Raw genomic sequence first — 19,079 nt, 5'->3', positions numbered from 1 at the left:
TATTATTATTATTATTATTATTATTATTATTATTATTAAAGTTCGAGAACCAAGGTACCACTGTATTTGGTACTTTTGGTTTTGCTATTTATTTTACGTTTTTGAGGCTTTTTCAGTTAATTTGTTTTTGTGGCTGTGTGGAACCCAATTCAGCTGATTGATTGATTGTGTGACTGCGGAAATGGATAAAAGTCCCCCCTCCAAACAATGACTATCATCAGAGCAAGTAAGAAAAAATAAATACATTTAATTTTCATCATCTACAATACTGTCTTATTTATTTTATAGTACAGTACATTGATTATTGCTTTCATTTTGTGGATCAGTAGTCTCATTAGAGACTAAAATTCATGTTAAATTGCTGTTTTAGGGGTTGTTTTTAAAGGTCTGGAACGGATTAATCCATTTTGCATTACTTTCTATGGGAAAGCGTGCCTTGGTTTTGGAACGCTTTGGTTTTGGAATGGACTTCCAAACGGATTAAGCTCACTGAGGTCTTTGAGGGCTGTGCTGACCTTCAAAGCCCTAAACGGCCTCAGCCCAGTATACCTAAAGGAGCATCTCCACCTCCATCAATCTGCCTGGACACTGAGGTCCAGTGCCGAGGGCCTGCTGGTGGTTCCCTCACTGCGAGAAGTAAAGCTACAGGGAACCAGTCAGAGGGTCTTCTCGGTAGTGGCACCCCTCCCATCAGATGTCAAAGACAACATTTAGAAGACATCTGAAAGCAGCCCTGTTTAGGGAAGTTTTTAATGTGTGACATTTTAATGTATTTGTAATCTTTGTTGGAAGCCGCCCAGAGTGGCTGGGGAAACCCAGCCAGATGGGCGGGGCACAAATAAATTGTTGTTGTTGTTGTTGTTGTTGTTGTTGCGTGGCGATACCCTCCCCCTCGCACAGATGAAATAAAGACACCGGACACCAGAATTTATGTTGATGGGCGAAAATGGCCACAACTTTATTGATTACAGGTAAGAGCGGTATTGGCCCTAGGCATTGGCCCCTAACAGACTATCCGGTCTAACCGGGGAGGGTTAAGCACCAACAGAGGGAGCCCCCGAGATGCACATCTGTAGGCGCTCCCCCAGGGGTTACCGCTCGGGGGCGCGCTTTAGGCCCTGGCCTCCGTAGGTTTCGGACGAGGCGACGCCCCCCGGAACTACCCTCCAAGCAATGGGGGAGGTGATGGCGATCCTCCCCCCCATCTCATTTGCATAACAATACCCCGGCCAATGCCTACTGCCAAAACCAAAGAGTTGTGACGTTTTGCTGCGAGGTAGGCGAAAAAACCAAGTGGCTTCAAATTCAGCCAATTAGCCAAATGGAAAAACTCCTACCAGGCCCCTTGCGGCGACCAGCCGAAGCCCATAGCAAAGTCCAAATGCCTACCTGAAGGGTGGGTGGGTGGGAAACCGCGGCTGCTGAAGGAGGGAAAGGGGCGAGCCCCAGGCTGCCCCGACCTTAAGTGCCCTAAGTTAACCCCACCCCACCCCCAGCGCCAGCCCATTGGCTGCCGCTGCCAAATATGCATAATTATGAGAACCCCGGGTCCCGCGGGGCTGCCAGCAGCCCTGCGAGACTGTGGAAGGGGGCGTGTGCCCGCAACTCCCCCCTCCGTAGTTCGGGAGGGGCTTTGTATCATGGGGGCAAGTGAGTGAGGGGAGGTTTCTTTCCTTCTGGGTGTCAAGGGGCGTTATTAATGCACCCGTTGGCATCTTAGACCAAATAGGGATGGTAAGGGTACTTGGTGCCTTCTATGGCTGATCCTGTTGTTTCAAGTCTTTTTCTCCAACACCGCATCAAACGCTTTGGAGGAATGAGCGTGCTACATCCTGTTGATATAATTCTCCATTACTTAGCAAATGCCATTGAACTTAATAGGATTTACCTTGCCTAGCAAATGTGCGTAGCATTGCAGCTGTGTTTTGCAACACACATACCATTTATACATTCCCACTATTTCAGTGTGTGAAGGATTGCAGCCTAAGGCATTTTACTGGCCCTTTAAATTGAGAAATCAAATATTTGGGCTACAGTCCAGTACGATTCACTAAAATCAAATACACCTAACTTTGTTTTACAGTGGGCTCTGTGTCCTCCTAGTTATATATCGAAACAAATATGGCCAATGGCCATAGCTGGTCAGTATTAGAGGATTAGAGGAGGCAACCCGTTCCAGTCTTTGCAGTCCAAGAGAACTTTGAAGTTCACTTATTCCCCTCTTCCAAAAACTGTATTTTTTTTCTTAAGAGAAAAGAATTGCTTTATTTCTTCCTTCCTCAAATGTTTTTATTGATTTGTTACCCAAAAAAGAGAAAAATGTGAACATAAAACACACACACACACACACACACACACACACGGAAAACAGAGAATAAAAAATACAAACCATGAATTTTCCCAGCCTTGAAGGACAAAAGGACAAAAATAGAGCACAGCTCCAAAGAGATAGTGAAATATTAACTCGTACAAAGGTTTCCTTCACAAATTATAAAGATATATACAAATAAAAGTATTCTCCTCCCATGAGTTCCATCAGTATTGAGAATAAAGTTTCTATATACAGTGGTACCTCGGGTTACATACGCTTCAGGTTACATACACTTCAGGTTACAGACTCTGCTAACCCAGAAATATTACCTCAGGTTAAGAACTTTGCTTCAGGATGAGAACAGAAATCATGCTGCGGCGGCAGCAGGAGGCCCCAATTAGCTGAAGTGGTGCTTCAGGTTAAGAATGGACCTTCGGAATGAATTAAGTACAGTGGTACCTCGGGTTACATACACTTCAGGTTACAGACTCCGCTAACCCAGAAATAGTGCTTCAGGATAAGAACAGAAATCAGGCTCCGGTGGTGCGGCAGCAGCAGGAGGCCCCTTTAGCTAAAGTGGTGCTTCAGGTTAAGAACAGTTTCAGGTTAAGAATGAATTAAGTACTTAACCTGAGGTACCACTGTAGTCGTAAATGAGACACACATTTGCATATACTGGTGGCACCTCAATATTTAGTTTGCAAGATATATTTTCAAAAAGGACAATTTCCCCCACCCCGACTACATTTTCGGCACATTCTTAAAGCTGAATGGCTACAAGTTTTTAAGTCGCTTTCCCTTGCAGCATTGTGCAGAAATTAAACATGGTTTGTTTTAAAATAAAACTGCACAGATGAGGCAAGAAAACATATGAAGTACCTCACAGAATCCATCCGGCCTTTGCTACGACTATTGATTTTCTATCCCCAGCCAGCCTTATGAAGGCAGGAGCCTGCCAACAATCGTTGCAAATTTGTTTCTGCTTCCTTCAAATATTTATACCTCGAGGCGCAAATTCAGTCTCCATCCAACAACAAGCACCTTGCAGTTGCTTGGGGTACTATATCAGGCTAATTGGACTGAGGTAAATATTCCTGTAAAACGTGCTACTGTTTAAGAGCGAACTGAATACCATGGAAGCTGCAACTTTCTGTCTCATTCTTTACTGTTTTCATTTATTAAATTAAACATTTGGGGGGGGGGTTACAGAAGCAGCTTCAGTTAGGCAGAGCCACTTTTGCACTGGGATCTCAGCTTGCAGAACCTCTTATTGGCTTTCAAAAAAGATACTTCACAATTTGGGTCTCCCAAAATCCTCGTCATTGTCATTCGCATTCTCTGACTGGATCTCACGACACCCTTGCTTCTGAAAGGCCCTACTGGATATCTGGTCCCGGGTCTATGCGATATCATGGATAGCTCAGTGGCGTAGCGTGGGTTGTCAGTACCCGGGGCAAGGCAAGTAATTTGCGCCCCCTAACCCAGGGCAAGGCAAGTAATTTGCGCCCCCTAACCCCTAACCTGCCGCCGCTGCCAGCTTCTTCTTGCTGCAACCTGGGCTGGGGTATTTACGGTAAGGTAGCCACAGCGGCGGCGGCGGGTCTGTGTCAGGTGATCTGAGGCGAATTGCCGCTGGCGCTGCCGCCCAAACGACGCCGCTTGCCCGGAGGAGGAGGGCAGAGAGGCGAGGAAAATGCAACATGGCCCAGCAGCTGCAGCAGAAGCGGCAACGGCGGGGCTGTGAGGAGGGGCTGCCTGGTGTGCCCTCTGCAGCCCTGACGCGCGGGGACCGCGGTGAGCGCTGAGAGTCGCTGCCTGCCGGACGCCTTCAGCCCGGACGCGCGCACAGCTCGTCGGTTCTGTGAGACATGGGGCTCTGCTACAGCCTGCGCCCGAGGCTCTTCGGCGACTCTGGAGGCGGCGAGCGCCCCCCCCCCCAGATGTTGCGCCCGGTGCGGCCGGCCCCCCCTGCACCCCCCATGCTACGCCACTGGGATAGCTTGTCTGCTACCATGCAGGTGGTGGAAAAAGAAGAAAACCGCCATACACACCAGTAGTTTTTCTTTTTTTGTGAAACGCTAGGCTGGCGTACATCCCGTAGCAAGGCCTGGGTCCCTACGAAAGTGTCCGTTCTCCGCAGGATGTTTTGAACAAAGCTCAATAATGCATGGGAAATGTAGGCACTAACAAGCCGCAAATATAGTGACTTTCCCCCCTGTTACTGTTCCCCCACCCCCCGTAAACAATTTATGGCAGTCAGAAATGCCAGGCGGCTGAAATATTCATTGGTGTTGTCATTTTATGGGAAGAAGCAAAGATGAAAGCTAGATGCAGGGAAGCTGATTATCTTTGAAAATGGAATGTTACGATCTGAGGGAAAGAATCTGTGCAAAGTGCCTTGCATGTTGTGTTATCTGTGCAGGAGTTAATCACATTAATCTTCTGCTTCATTAATACCGCTGGCAGGCTTTCATTAAAATAATTAGAATCTTGCGCATATCTGCCGATATCAGAAAACCCCTAAGTCCTCGACATCATCTTTTCTGCCTTTCTTCATTCATACCTGGCCTCTCCAGGTAGGGTTGAGAGAGACTCTGGCTGAAATCCTAGATAGCTGCTTCCTGTCATTGTGGACGGTATTGGGCTTCCTATGTTCCTAGGATCCCCAGCTACTAGTATATAGAGACATACTAGTATGAAGGACATGAAAGAGCGTCTCCACCCCCATCGTTCTGCCCGGACGCTGAGGTCCAGCGCCGAGGGCCTTCTGGTGGTTCCCTCCATGGCTGTCAACTTACAGATTTGAAAATAAGGGACCGGCAGCCTTGAAAATAAGGTACCAGCTGCCAAAATAAGGGACCTGCAGCCTCACCTGTTCCAGGCACTCCAGTCTTCCTGTCCTCCTGCAGTCTGGTCAAACTCATGCTGTGTAGCTTCGAGAACACTGTCCAACCAACTTTGTAACCAGAGGTTCAACTGAATAGAATCTGAATCACATGCACCACAAGACCTATGCAGCCTCAACTTAAGATGGCTCCCCGGCCTGGCTTTGCACTGCAAAGTTTGCAGCAGCATGTGCAACAAAATGGCATCCAGCATTCAAAAAACCCCTCAGCTTGCATTAACTAGCCACACACAAGGCATGCAAGCTCCACCCCCCCCGTCGTTCTTAGACTTTTTATTGGGTGAGCAACACAGTCAAGCAACACAGTTGGAGCCTTCCTCCTCCCTGGCCGGCAGGGAGGGAGGGAGTGTAGCTGCTTCCTTTGAAATTTAAGGGACATCCTTCAATAAGGGACAGCAGCGGGACATGGCACTGGAATAAGGGACTGTCCCTTCAAATAAGGGACACTTGACAGCTATGGTTCCCTCACTGCGAGAAGCAAAGCTACAGGGAACCAGGCAGAGGGCCTTCTCGGTAGTGGCACCTGCCCTGTGGAACGCCCTCCCATCAGATGTCAAAGCGATAAACAACTACCTGACATTCAGAAGACATCTTAAGGCAGCCCTGTTCAGGGAAGTTTTTAATGTGTGACATTTTAGTGTATTTTTGGTCTCTGTGGAAGCCGCCCAGAGTGGCTGGGGAAACCCAGCCAGGTGGGCGGGGTACAAATAATAAATTATTATTATTATTATTATTATTATTATTATTATTATTATTATTATTATACTACTGCCTCTGATACTCAGGGGTAATTTAGCCACCATGCCTAATTTGTTAATTCCCTTATAAAGTCGTCCACGTTGGTGGCCATCACTATAACTTCCATAAACTTGGCATTGTGCGAATAAATATTCCCCTTTGCCTGTCCTGAATTTCCTAACTTTCAGGTTTATTCGATGAGTCCTGCTTTTAATATTATGAGAGAGACAGAATCTCTGCTTACTCTCGACTTCCTACACAAGATCTCATCACCACAATCCAGACTCCCCAGTGAAAGAATAGGTTAAGCGCTTTCAAATACAAGATGTTCAATTTCTGTAAGTTCTTTAAAAAGCGAAGTTACATCTTTGATTTTGTTCTAATTGCAGAGTAACAGGTTGTGTTCAAAGTGAGGTTAATTGGGTTCGCCATGCTGGAATGGCTATGTGGCTGGAATGGTTCATAGCTTTTTTTGGTGGGGAGGGGGGAGAACAAACAAACACAAGAGAGCCTTGTTGACACCTTAACATGGCAGACATTTTCATGGACTGGAATCCATTTTGTCAAATCAATGATGTGCAGAGAGAAAAGGCAATGTCAACAGGAAAGTCAAATGCCAATGAAATGCCAAAAGTACAATTTGTGACAATGCCCAGAAAATATTCAAAAAAATATAAGGGGTTTTATGAACACTCAAGAAATTCCACTGCCTCGGTTTCCAGTGCCAGATTACCAAATAGGCAGAGAAGGCACCAGCTATGGGCACCATGCCTTCTGAGGCCCTGCAATAACGCATCAAAATTATATTGATTTGATCTTGAAATAAATCAGAATGAAGCTTTCTTAGTTCCATGTTATCCCACAAGCATATGCCCCAGAGATTTTGACAGTCTAGGGGCCTCCACAGGGTTAAATCTGGCACTGCCTGTACCCCTAGCCTTCCTGGCGGCAACTCCCACTGCTGTATGAAGTATGTTAAGTCCAAAGTTCAACAGTCAGGAAACACAGTCCAGACTCAGACCCAAAGCACAGTCCCTAAGAGGTCTTGGAACATCCAAGCTGAGGTCCATCAACATGGGCATAATGAAATGCTGGGTAGAGTTAGAGCAGCCTTTCTCAATCTTTGGGTCCCCAGATGATGTTGGACTACAACTCCCATCATTTATAGATAGCAGGACCACAGTGGTCAGGGGATGATGGGAGTTGTAGTCCACCAACATCTTGGGACCCAGGGTTGAGAAAGGCTGAGCTAGAGAATGTCACAGTGCTGCATTAATTCAGCCTTAGGTTTATTTTCGCATTGATCTCATGAACAGGCTTTTGAATTTAATATTTTTCTACTTGCATAAGTAAGCTATAGCAGCAACAAGGAAGCCAATTCCCAATTCTCAGGCTTGTGGCTTAGTTGGAAAGAGTCCCTGTTTTTGTGCATGAAAAAATATATGACCACAAACAGTAAGTTTGGGGCTTCATATTCTGATGAACCATTCTGCTACCTGAGAATGAGGCTTGTGATCAACTGGTATCTCTGTTCATATTCACGATCTGATATGATTTTTAAAAAAATTAAAGCTGAACTGGAGTGTTTTGTCACTTTCTGTTTTGGCAGAATTCAGTGTTGTTGTTGTTTTTCCCCCCAAAATTGCCTGTTGTTGTTATTGATCTTTGGAGCACATTTTCATCGCTAGGTTGTCAGAAATTTCTGGCACTGTTTCTTAAGCAGCAAGCATCTAGCATCTACAGGTCCAGCATGCGCATTAAATGAAACAGATGGCGACTTGATTTACAACCCCACGGCAAGTGACAATATAATGTTTACTAATGACATTTAATAGGCACCCCACAAAAATACAGTTAATTGCATGCATGAAGTGGGCTGGGTTTGAGAAAGCACAAATTAGTTACTGCTGGGAATGTGCTGTGCAACGATGTGGAAATGGATACATCTTGTTTTCCTGTAGAATTCTTATTTTTCTGTACGATTCAAAAGCGTATGCTGCCCAAGCACTGTAGCTGATAACATGTATATAACTTTGGCTTTGCAGAAGACTGTTGGGCTTCAACAGACAGGCAGAAGGCAACTGGTCTTGGCAAGTCATAACTGGTTGCTGTGCCAAGGTACTGGTTTTGAAGGTGCTGCTTGAAGGGGGCATCTGCAGACACTACAGAAGCAGAATTTAAATAGGTTACCATGAAAGTCTAGGCCAGCCTTTCTCAACCTGTGGGTCCCCAGATGTTGTTGAACTACAACTCCAATCACCCCTAGCTAGCAAGGCCAGAGCTCAGGGATGATGGGAGTTGTAGTCCAACAACATCTGGGGACCCACAGATGTTGGAGTGGAGTTTGGAACTGACAGGGTTAAAACTCCGTGGTGTCCTGTATCTGGGAGGAGCTTGACGCAGAGAAGTGCGTCAGTGTTCAGACTTGCTTTTGCTTCTGTCTGAGACGCAGCTGCGTGTGTGTGCTTTTGGAGCACGGAGAAATGTCGGAAAGCTCCGATGGAATGAGACTGATTTATGGCTTGTAAATAAATGCTTCTAGAGATAAGAACCGAACTGTCTTTGGACTTGATTTATCCCTCATCTCACATGGACGCAGGACCGATGCTGCTACTCTGCTCTCCTGCCAGGTCAGAGCTTCAAAGCAGAGCCAACGCAGGGAAGCCTGACTGGACGCAGGAATTGTTTACCCGAAAAGTTGAGAACCGCTGGTCTAGGCCAATCTGGGAGGGGGGAGCATCTTGACGGAGCTAATGAATATGTATAAAGGTTTTCACAGTCTCCCCACAAACATCTAGACCTGGAGAGGCAGAGCTTCTAGGTAGAAGAAGAAGAAGAAGAGTTTGGATTTGATATCCCGCTTTATCACTACCCAAAGGAGTCTCAAAGCGGCTAACATTCTCCTTTCCCTTCCTCCCCCACAACAAACACTCTGTGAGGTGAGTGGGGCTGAGAGACTTCAAAGAAGCGTGACTAGCCCAAGGTCACCCAGCAGCAGCATGTGGAGGAGCGGAGACACGAACCCGGTTCCCCAGATTAGGAGACTACTGCTCTTAACCACTACACCACACTGGCTCTCAGTAAAAACTGGCTCTCAGTAAAACTATCTACCTTCCAGGTAGGGCTGTCTTAAGCATATGTGGCATTGGGGTGCAAAGATCTGCCTGGTGCGTCCCCCCGAGGTGCGAAGGAGGGCGGAGCTGGCTGGTCACCTCAGCGTCTCACTGGCTCAGTCGCCCCCAAACTCATGGCACAGAGCTGCCTGCAGCAGAAGAGCCCACGGCGGCACTCCAACTGATGGGTGGGCTCTGTTGGGATACTGCCAGGGAGACGGAGGCATCAGGCAGGCCCCCAGCTGGCTCTGGACAATCACCGGTCTCCCATGGAACAGCATCAGTCAATTAGCGACATGAGCCTCAGGTACGTTCTGAGACCCGTGCACACTCTGTCAGCAGAGGGTATAAATCATTCACAACGAAAAATGCAGACAGAGAGAGTTGTGCAAGCATTTTTACACCATTTATTCAGTGTGTTCAGGAACAAAGAAGACTGCTTGCCTTTGTGTCCAGCAAAACAGCCTCTTAGCAAAAACAACATACAGCGGAAGTTCCCAGCAGTGTTGGGAGTAAACAGGCATGTGATACACAAACGTCATGCCTGTACCCTTTTAAGGTGGAATGGAACTACCGTATTTTTTGCTCTATAAGACTCACTTTTTCCCTACTAAAAAGTAAGGGGAAATGTGTGTGCGTCTTATAGAGCGAATGCAGGCTGTGCAGCTATCCCAGAAGCCAGAACAGCAAAAGGGATTGCTGCTTTCACTGCACAGCGGTCCCTCTTGCTGTTCTGGCTTCTGAGATTCAGAATATTTTTTTCTTGTTTTCCTCCTCCAAAAACTAGGTGCGTCTTGTGGTCTGGTGAATCTTATAGAGCAAAAAATACGGTATATCCTAACAGGCTCTTCCCTGGACTCAACTCTCAGGCTCTCAGCCTGGCGCCCCTGAGAACCCATCACCCAGGTGCCCTGCACCCCTAGCGCCCATGGGTAAGACGGCCCTGCTTCCCTGTACGAGTGCCAGTCCCTCTCTTTTGAGAAATAGATCCTTTGGCCTACTACCTTCCATAGACATTTAATGCAACAATTGTTAAGCATGTTTGCATGTAAGTTCAGCTTATCTAGTTCAGCACCACATGCACAAACACATTTGGGATGTTTAGATGTGCCCAGGCTAAAACCACATTCTGGGTTGAGGTAGGAGTGGAAGGGGTAATGAATTTTGACAGAACTAAAGAATTGATGACTTGTACATCCAGAGGCATAGGAAGGGGTTTGTGTGTGTGTGGGGGGGGTGCAGACTACCCCAGGTGTCATCCCTGAGGGGGTGACAAAATGGTACACCGTGGGCACAGCACTTACTGCAGGGCCTGGCCTGCAGCGCACCTGAGCCACGTGTCTCTCCTGGAAGTGACGTGGGGACTCGGGGCCCTGTGTTGCCGGAAACAGCAGCGTGGGACTTTCATCCGCCACGCAGACTCCATGGGCAGCTCACCAGGTGCCCCGCCCCCACCCCTCCAGGTGCTGGAGCAGCTAGCTACGCCCCGTGTACATCGGTGAACTTTTACATCCCACCAGACTTCTTTAGGTGTGCCCAATGTCACACAACACGGGGGAGGAAATGAACCTGACAGACCCAAGAATTTGATGGCCTGGCATCAGGGAACATCACCGGCCCTGAGATGGTTAGGTGGTATCAGTGTCATGAATTTTGACAGAAAGAAAGACAGAAATGTGGTTGTCTGGATATCAGCAAAGGTTATACCCGTGTTGAAATATGGCAAGATCAGAAAAATGATGTTCAGGAACCATCAAGAAAAGATCAGCTGAAGATATCAGAGGGAATAAGGGGAAATGAAGTTCCAGCAGATTCAGGAGCCACCTTAGTACAGTGGTACCTCGCAAGACGAATGCCTCGCAAGACAAATGCCTCGCAAGACGAAAGAGTTTTCCGTTTTTTGAGTCGTTCCGCAAGACGAATTTCCCTATGGGCTTGCTTCGCAAGATGAAACGTCTTGCGAGTTCTTGCGAGTTTGTTTCCTTTTTCTTAAAGCTGCTAAGCCGTTAATAGCAGCTAAGCCGCTAATAGCCGCTAAGCCGCTAAGCCGTTACTAGCCGCTAAGCCGCTAATAGCTGTGCTTCACAAGACGAAAAAACCGCAAGACGAAGAGACTCACGGAACGGATTAATTTCATCTTGCGAGGCACCACTGTATTGCTGTTTCGAATTAATGCAACCCTTATAGCTTGTGCCTCTACATTCAAGCAACAAATGGGCTTTGGAGCTCATTAGTGTGAATAAGAACATATGTCACTCAGAAGAATATGAAAACTGGATTTAGTTGTTATCCTGAGCAGGGAGGCATGCGCTAGGCTTTCCAATTTTCACTAGGGACAACTTTGCTGCTTTCTGTATCTTGGGTTGCCAAATGTTGGGCTTGCCTGCTAACAGTAAGACTTTGGCAGTTGGCAGGCCTATCATGTATTCTTGCAGTCCAGCTGGATTCTGCCCAGATCCCCTTTCTTCTCTCTTTTCCTCATGATTGGATGCAAGAGATCAATGAGTGGAGACTATTGAGAACCAGACTTAATGGAATAAGCTAGGTGGGAATGCCATATTTAACACAGCACATGGTGTCTGCGTTTTGCAATCTTGCACCACAGATATAAGGAGCCAGTTCCATAGTGAATCATCATCCCCAGTGGAAACCTTATTACTATAGTGAGGGACGCAATTCCATCACAAGGATATTCTGTATTCTTCCCATATTCCCATAATATTGAGGCCAAAACAGGTGTCCATGCACCTTACATACAGTATGTTGTTCAGAAGTTGTTCAGTGCACTTTCGCCGCTGAAAGTGGAAGGAAATATGTGTTGTAATATTGATGTATTACATGCTATTTATGAGATATATGGTAGCTGTAATTTTTGTGTGTGTAAAGAAATATTTTCTACTGCAGAATAACAGTGACATACTTTTTAAAAAGGGGGCTTTAAAATAATATTGTGACACAGCCATTTCATACTGCTTTAAAACACTCAGGACATGATGGTGGGAAAGTTGCTTTTTGAACATCTTGAGAGATTTTGCGACAAAGTGCAGCCTGGAAATCTGCCAGGCATCGTACTCCTGCAATGTAGAGATAAAGGGTTGCATCCACCTTTGGGCCTGAGTTGGTCATTGTTTTCATTGGGGTTTTTCTGTTGGATACCATTCATTCATTTTTCTGTTGGATACTTTTGGTGCATGCTCGAATTCCCAACCATGCTTAGGCATGTTTTGCCTTAGCACTGAACGCCTTGCTTATCACGGTCCCTTGTAACACTAAAAGAAACGTGTGTTTATAAAACTCTCTGGAAGTAAATTCAGGAAGCGGCTATAAGGAAAAGGACATGCCAACACTTAGGCCTTTGAAGGCTTTCAATCGCTAGTGAGCCTGAACTTTTGCTTAACCACAGTGCATCTGCGCCCATTTGCCAGACCAAGCTGAAACACAGTAAAGACTTGTTGTGGTCATTTGAAAGAACTGCAGGCATGAAAATCTATGATTTATTCTGAGCGGCTTCACTCATGCTTTAAAAGCATTGATCACACAAAAGAGACAATGGCAGTCGACTCTCTTTCACTGAAGGCACGTGGCCACTTCCAGCACCTCTACCAGATAAGACATAAATAACAAATGACAGACAAGTGCAACAACATTTTTTTGTGTATGTGAAGCACACGGTTCTATTCCGAAAGCCCTCTTCTTTTGCCAGATGATGGATGGACTGTGTGCTACATCTAATATTGTATGATGGATGCTAGCGCTGCAGTGTTAGAGCTATTCATTCTGCCTGAATTGTATATGGATGTTTGAACACTGCAGAACAAATGTGCAGGGTTATGTTTAGCGAATTGAATCAAAGGCACAAAATACAAACGTGAGAGTCTCTATTATTCCTTCACTTCGCCCATACTACATTTCATGCATTTTAAGATCCAGTGTATTCATTCTTAAGCAAAATCAATAAAGGGCAGGATCCACAGAGCTGTGGGGAGAAGTTTCATGTCTACATCAGGATCCCGGAGGTCCCTTTTTCATGCCCCCACACCTGCTTCCGAAAGCTAGGAGACAATGCAAATTTGTGCCCAATGCAGTGAAAAGCGTTCCAATTAGAAAAGCAAATTGCTTACACGACTATTTGGTAAACCTGGAGAGGCATCCTTTTATAACTAGTCTTTACAACTAGTTAACTCTATACATGTTGAACAGAATTCTCTGTATTAAATAAACTCTGCTAGAGATTGCATTCTCCTGGAATGCTGTGTTGAAACTAAGATGTTCAAAATCTTCCTGTCCCTCCTTTTAGAATTTCAACACTGTTTGATGATACAAAACATCCTTCATGCCTGCACTTTCTGTTAAAAAGCCATATTGGGAGAATGGAAATGCTTTTATGAAAGGCAGCCCTCTACCAGGGAGCTAGGAAAGCAGGTTATATAAGATGGTAGATTAATCCAAACTGTTCAGTCTGTCTTCTGCAGTAGCCTAGATAACAACACCCTGGTGGAATCTACACACATGTAAAAAAACGCTGTAAAAATGCTTTAAAAAAAACGTTTTTAAAAATATATAGAATTTGCCATAACTCACTGTTGCCATCTAGTGTCAGATTTGTATAATGCACTTTCCAAAACAAAAGTTATTTGCAGCTGTATAGCTCAGTCCCCTTTTATGGGTTGTAACCATCACAGCCCTCATATTCTTTTAGTAGGATGGTGCAAGAAAGTGAAGGATTTGGGGATATTAATCTGAACTCCTTTGGAATTCCAGATGTGGATTTGTGCTAATCAAATTCTTGTTTTCTTCTCTTAGGTTACGATCTTTGGTGAAGCAGCTAGAGAGAGGAGAGGCTTCTGTTGTTGACTTGAAAAAGAACTTGGAATATGCTGCTACAGTACTTGAATCTGTGTACATTGATGAAACCAGGTGAGACGATTGTTTCAGTGTAGTAATGCTTTATTTTCATCATTTATTTTTTAAGTAAACAAGCTTAATACCTCATCCTATTTCTTGGGATTAGTGTGAGTCACACAAAGATTCACAAAATGTTTAGGGGTCGGCATACCCCTGAGTCCCCCCAGAAAAAAGCACTGTGAATAACCCTGCAAAGATCTTCCTTCGTTGTTCTCACACTCCAGAAGTGAGCTACTTTACAATCTGGGGGTTCTGCGGTTGTCCATAGAAATAACTAAATGTCAATAATTTTCTACATTAAATTCACCTGAAAGAAAACAACCACCAACCAACAAACCAGCAGATTTAATTAGGGGCTGGGCACGTGTAACAACTTGTAAACAGGCGAAATGTTGCAAGAAAAATGCAGTCTCTGTGGAAATCTTTATTTAACGTATCTCCCCTGTATCTCTCCCAACAGGCGTCTGTTGGATACGGAAGATGAACTCAGTGATATCCAGTCAGATGCTGTGCCCTCGGAAGTACGGGATTGGCTGGCTTCTACTTTCACACGGCAAATGGGGATGATGCTGAAAAGGAGCGAGGAAAAGCCTCGATTCCGAAGTATTGTGCATGCAGTTCAGGCTGGGATATTTGTGGAGAGGTAATGGATGATTCAACTGCTCTGCACCAAAGAATAGTCAGATGTTGCAGTTTATAGATATTGGAGCTTTGTAGGTAAACGTGAGCGACCAATGAAGGCCCAGTAGTTCTTCTGAAGAATTGGCCAGAATCATGACTTCACTTTCTCCATCTCTAAATCCAAATATGAGGGCCCTCTGTCTCCGAGGGCCTTCTGATCACAATAATTCAGAAATGGCTAGCACTTATGATACCATAACAACTCTGAATCATTTCAGTTAACCAGTTTTAGTCTTTGCATCACTTTGAGATGAATTGCATCTTGGGCTAATGATGTCTGAGAGGAAACAGGATCCTTTTGGTCACCAGGCACGGTTGCTATTTTGATAACACAGAATGGTGCATTTTGCAATTATGTTTGGGGTGGCAGGAAAGCTGTGGCAGTATTTTGCATTGAAGCATTAAATGTAAAGACAACTTTGTCTAACCTTGCCATTGAAATAACAACACACATTTACTTTGAAGTAATAATAATAATAATAATAATAATAATTTTTATTTATACCCTGCCCTCCCCAGCCAAGGCCAGGCTCAGGGCAGCTAATAAGCAATAATAAAAACAAGTTGAATGAATACAACTTAAAAACAAGATTAAAATACAACATTAAAATATTGAAACATTAAAATATTAAAATGCAGCCTCATCACAGGAGGAGAAAGGAAAAAGGAAAAAGGAAAGGGGGGGGGGAGTCAAATTGGCTCCAAGCCAAAGGCCAGGCAGAACAACTCTGTCTTACAGGCCCTGTGGAAAGAAATCAGATCCTGCAGGACCATGGTCTCATGAGGCAGAGCATTCCACCAGACTGGAGCCAGAGTTGAAAAGGCCCTGGCTCTGGTTGAAGCCAATCTAACTTCCTTAGGGCCCGGGACCACTAGGGTGTTGCTATTTATGAACCTTGAGGCTCTCCGTGGTGCATACCGGGAGAGGCGGTCCCGTAGATACGAGGGTCATAAGTAAGTCGAAGTGATGCCAGTGCTTCCAAGTGAGCCTACTGGATCATCATGATCCAGTGATCCTCTTCCACGTGTGGTTGGGATCTTTTACATTGGCTACAGCTGTTTTGTATAGGCAACATCCTGCGGGATCTTGTTCCATGTGGAGGACAAGAACAGAGCCAGTGCTCTGCCTTCTGAGCACGGAAACGTCATGGGGTCATTGTGTACCTTCACAATAAAGGAAACTTGTGCAGGTTGGGCTGGTGGTGGTTTTGCAGATTCAAACCAACGTGTGCAAGGCATGAAATGGTGGCAGTGGTGAAGCAGTACAGGCAGCCTATATTCTGGGTGTAAACATTTTAAGTAAATGCATACCTTCATCAAAGCACAACATATGGCAGCAGTTCTGCAGAGAGCTCTTTTGCGTGAAGCTATCTCTGGATCTGAATGAAACATTTTGGCATAGAAATTAATGCCAGTGGGAATAAAGGAAGAAAGGCAATTTGTTTGGCTTGGGTAAAAACGATGTATTCTGAAGAGAACTCTGTCATGTGTGTAATTAATTTGTTTTATCTTGACAGAATGTACAGACGGACATCCAATATGGTTGGACTTAGCTACCCACCAGCTGTCATTGGAGTGCTAAAGGTAATGCCAGTGTTGGTTCTCTCTTACGAAACACTGAAATGACACGGGGATTTCATGTAGAGGTCTGTGCATGCTCTACCTTTCATTGTGTCTGAAAAATAATTTAGCTTACATCATACAAGGAGACAAAATGCATCAGAGAAAAACAGTCCAGAACTTACCTGATGATCTTTGGCTCATTTCTATTGTTAAAATATCACCACTAGATTAAGGTGTTATATCATCTGTAGATAAATAGGAAGTAGAAAATGAAGTCTTGAACAATACCCTAGGAATAAAGGTAAAGGGACCCCTGACCATTAGGTCCAGTCGTGGCCGACTCTGGGGTTGCGGCGCTCATCTCGCTTTACTGGCCGAGGGAGCCAACGTACAGTTTCCATGTCATGTGGCCAGCATGACTAAGCCGCTTCTGGCGAACCAGAGCAGAGCACAGAAATGCCGTTTACCTTCCCATCAGAGCGGTAGCTATTTATCTACTTGCACTTTGACGTGCTTTCGAACTGCTAGGTTGGCGGGAGCAGGGACCGAGCAACAGGAGCTCACCCCGTCGCGGGGATTTGAACCGCCGACCTTCTGATCGGCAAGTCCTAGGCTCTGTGGTTCTACCTTTAAACATCCCACTGTATTAAACATCCCCTCCAAATGCATGTTGGGAAGAAGGACCCAAGGCCAGCCTTTTGCCTGATAGGATTCTTTCTGCCTCCCACCCCTCAGTTCTTTTTTAATATTATTGGATGTCCATTAGTATTCTATTCTACACTTGCAGTTTGAAGCAGTACCACCTGACCTGCTATTTATTTAGAGCACCTCATATGGGAGCTTAGCTGTTAAGTGTTTGGTTCAATCCTCAGCACCTCAGGCTGGCAAAAGGGATTTCTCCACAAAACCCCAGATAGCTGAGATTGCACTGATACAGTGGTTAGTACAACTTTTCCTGTTTCATTTGGACCAGGCTAATAAAACTCAGCACAGAGGAATTTTTCGTTGGATTTTTGTTTATTCCACAGCAAGCGCCTACGTAAACAAAAGTCAGTAAAAATCAATCCTATATAGCATGCCAATAGTGCAATGTTAACACATAACTAAAACATCCATCCCCAAAGGTCCTCTTATTACTCATTCAAGGAAAAAAGTTTTGTTTTTAAAAAAAGGACCATGTATTTTGTGACTACATATGAGTTTCTGGAAATCAGTACTGGATAACAGTAGCCTTGCAAAAATGTGGTGTAAATCTGAACTAAGCAATGGTAAGTTGTCATTTAAATTTCTCAGTGTCCCTGATGGGGCACTGTGGGGAGTTTAAATGGCTACAAGCCACTTCCCCCATTGATGTAGGAGAAAGCCCAGCAGAGGCTCAGCAAATAGGAAACACTGCTGTTCTCCTTCCACCCCTAGGGAGGAAATGCTGGTGTCTGCTTTCTGGGGTCTCCTGGGCTCTGCACACACACCTGGCATGAGTCAGAGCAGGCTCCTTTCTCCCCACGAAGATCTTTAACCACCAGGTGAGGTTGATTTGATTCCCAGCCTTGTTCCCGATTTAGATCTTAGCTCATCCCTTCTTTCCTGGCAGAGTTGCCCCCGGCATGGTGACGTCACTCTTGCACGTATTGGGGCATGGTGACATGCCCTGCCGCGTGCCTGCACTTTTAGTTTAGAGGTCTTGGGCCCTATGGAAGTCAGATTATCCTCCACCAGGGCCAGGGCCTTCTCAGTGATGGCTCCGACCTGGTGGAATGCTCTGTCCCATGAGACCAGGGCCCTGCAGGATTTAACTTCCTTCTACAGGGCTTGTAAGACAGAGCTATTCCGCCTGGCTTTCAATTTGAACTTAGCCTGATCTTTTATTTCACTTCCTTCCCTCCCCCTCGTCTTTTTATGAAGATTATCTGCTCTGGGATCCCACAGCTAATTCTCCCCTGGTCTTCTCACTGGCCCAAATAGGACTAATTTAGCCAGCTAGCCCTGGTGATCATCTAGTGTTTATTGGATGGATTTTCCCCCTAAATTGATTTTTGAATTCCGAATTTATTGTTATTCACGTTTTATATGGTATTTTATGCTGTTTTTGTTGCATCAGTTAAATGATTTAAATTTGTTGTTAGCTGTCCTGAGCCCGGTTTTTAAACCAGGAAGGATAGGGTATAAAAAAATATTATTATTATTATTATTATTATTATTATTATTATTATTATTATTATTTTGTGGCTGCCCAGCCCCTTCATTTAAAATATTGTGGGAGCCAGGGCACCCACGGCCCTGGGGAGTTGGCGCATATGTTTCCTTGCCATGGTGGAAGCACCGTTTGTGGTTTGCCTCAGGTGCCAAAATGTTTTGGACCATCCCTGAACTATTGAAATGAATTTGCTTGGTAGACTGTTGCCTGTCTAAGTGTTCTATGAGATGCCAGGCAGGAAGCCTGTTGTGCATCTGATTTGAACGTGGATTAGGGAGGGTTCTAATTGATCATTTTATTTGGTGGGCTGTCCTACTTCCCAGTGTTAGCATCACCTAGAGTCAAAAGGTGTACTTCAGCTCCATACAATATCTTTTCTTTTCTGCCACTATTTGCCTGTTCTGCAATGGAATAAAAGTGATTTGCAAGCTGACGGAAGCGGCACAGGGAAATTGCAGAGCACACTGAATAATAATAATAATAATAATAATAATAATAATAATATTTTTTTATTTATACCCCGCCCATCTGGCTGGGTTTATTAAAAACAATACAGCGTCAGACATTAAAAACTTCCCTAAACAGGGCTGCCTTCAGTTGTCTTTTAAAAGTAAAATAGTTGTTTATTGCCTTGACATCTGGTGGGAGGGCGTTCCACAGGGCAGGTGC

At 45.0% G+C, this 19,079-nt stretch overlaps 1 protein-coding gene across 4 annotated transcripts in view; it reads left to right on the top strand.

Annotated features, from left to right (window-relative positions):
• Window positions 1-19,079, top strand: part of PDE1C (phosphodiesterase 1C) — a 278,643-nt gene that overhangs the window by 198,822 nt on the left and 60,742 nt on the right. For all 4 annotated transcript variants that reach the window (XM_081834768.1, XM_081834770.1, XM_081834769.1 and 1 more), the window contains 3 exons: window positions 13,871-13,984; window positions 14,433-14,615; window positions 16,171-16,237. In XM_081834768.1, coding sequence (XP_081690894.1) covers window positions 13,871-13,984; window positions 14,433-14,615; window positions 16,171-16,237 — 364 coding nt within the window. The remainder of the gene's footprint in view (window positions 1-13,870; window positions 13,985-14,432; window positions 14,616-16,170; window positions 16,238-19,079) is intronic.

This window comes from Podarcis erhardii (assembly GCF_964252035.2).
Source record: "Podarcis erhardii genome assembly, chromosome: 12".
Taxonomy (NCBI): Eukaryota; Metazoa; Chordata; class Lepidosauria; order Squamata; family Lacertidae; genus Podarcis; species Podarcis erhardii.
This window is presented reverse-complemented; position numbering and strand designations above follow the sequence as displayed.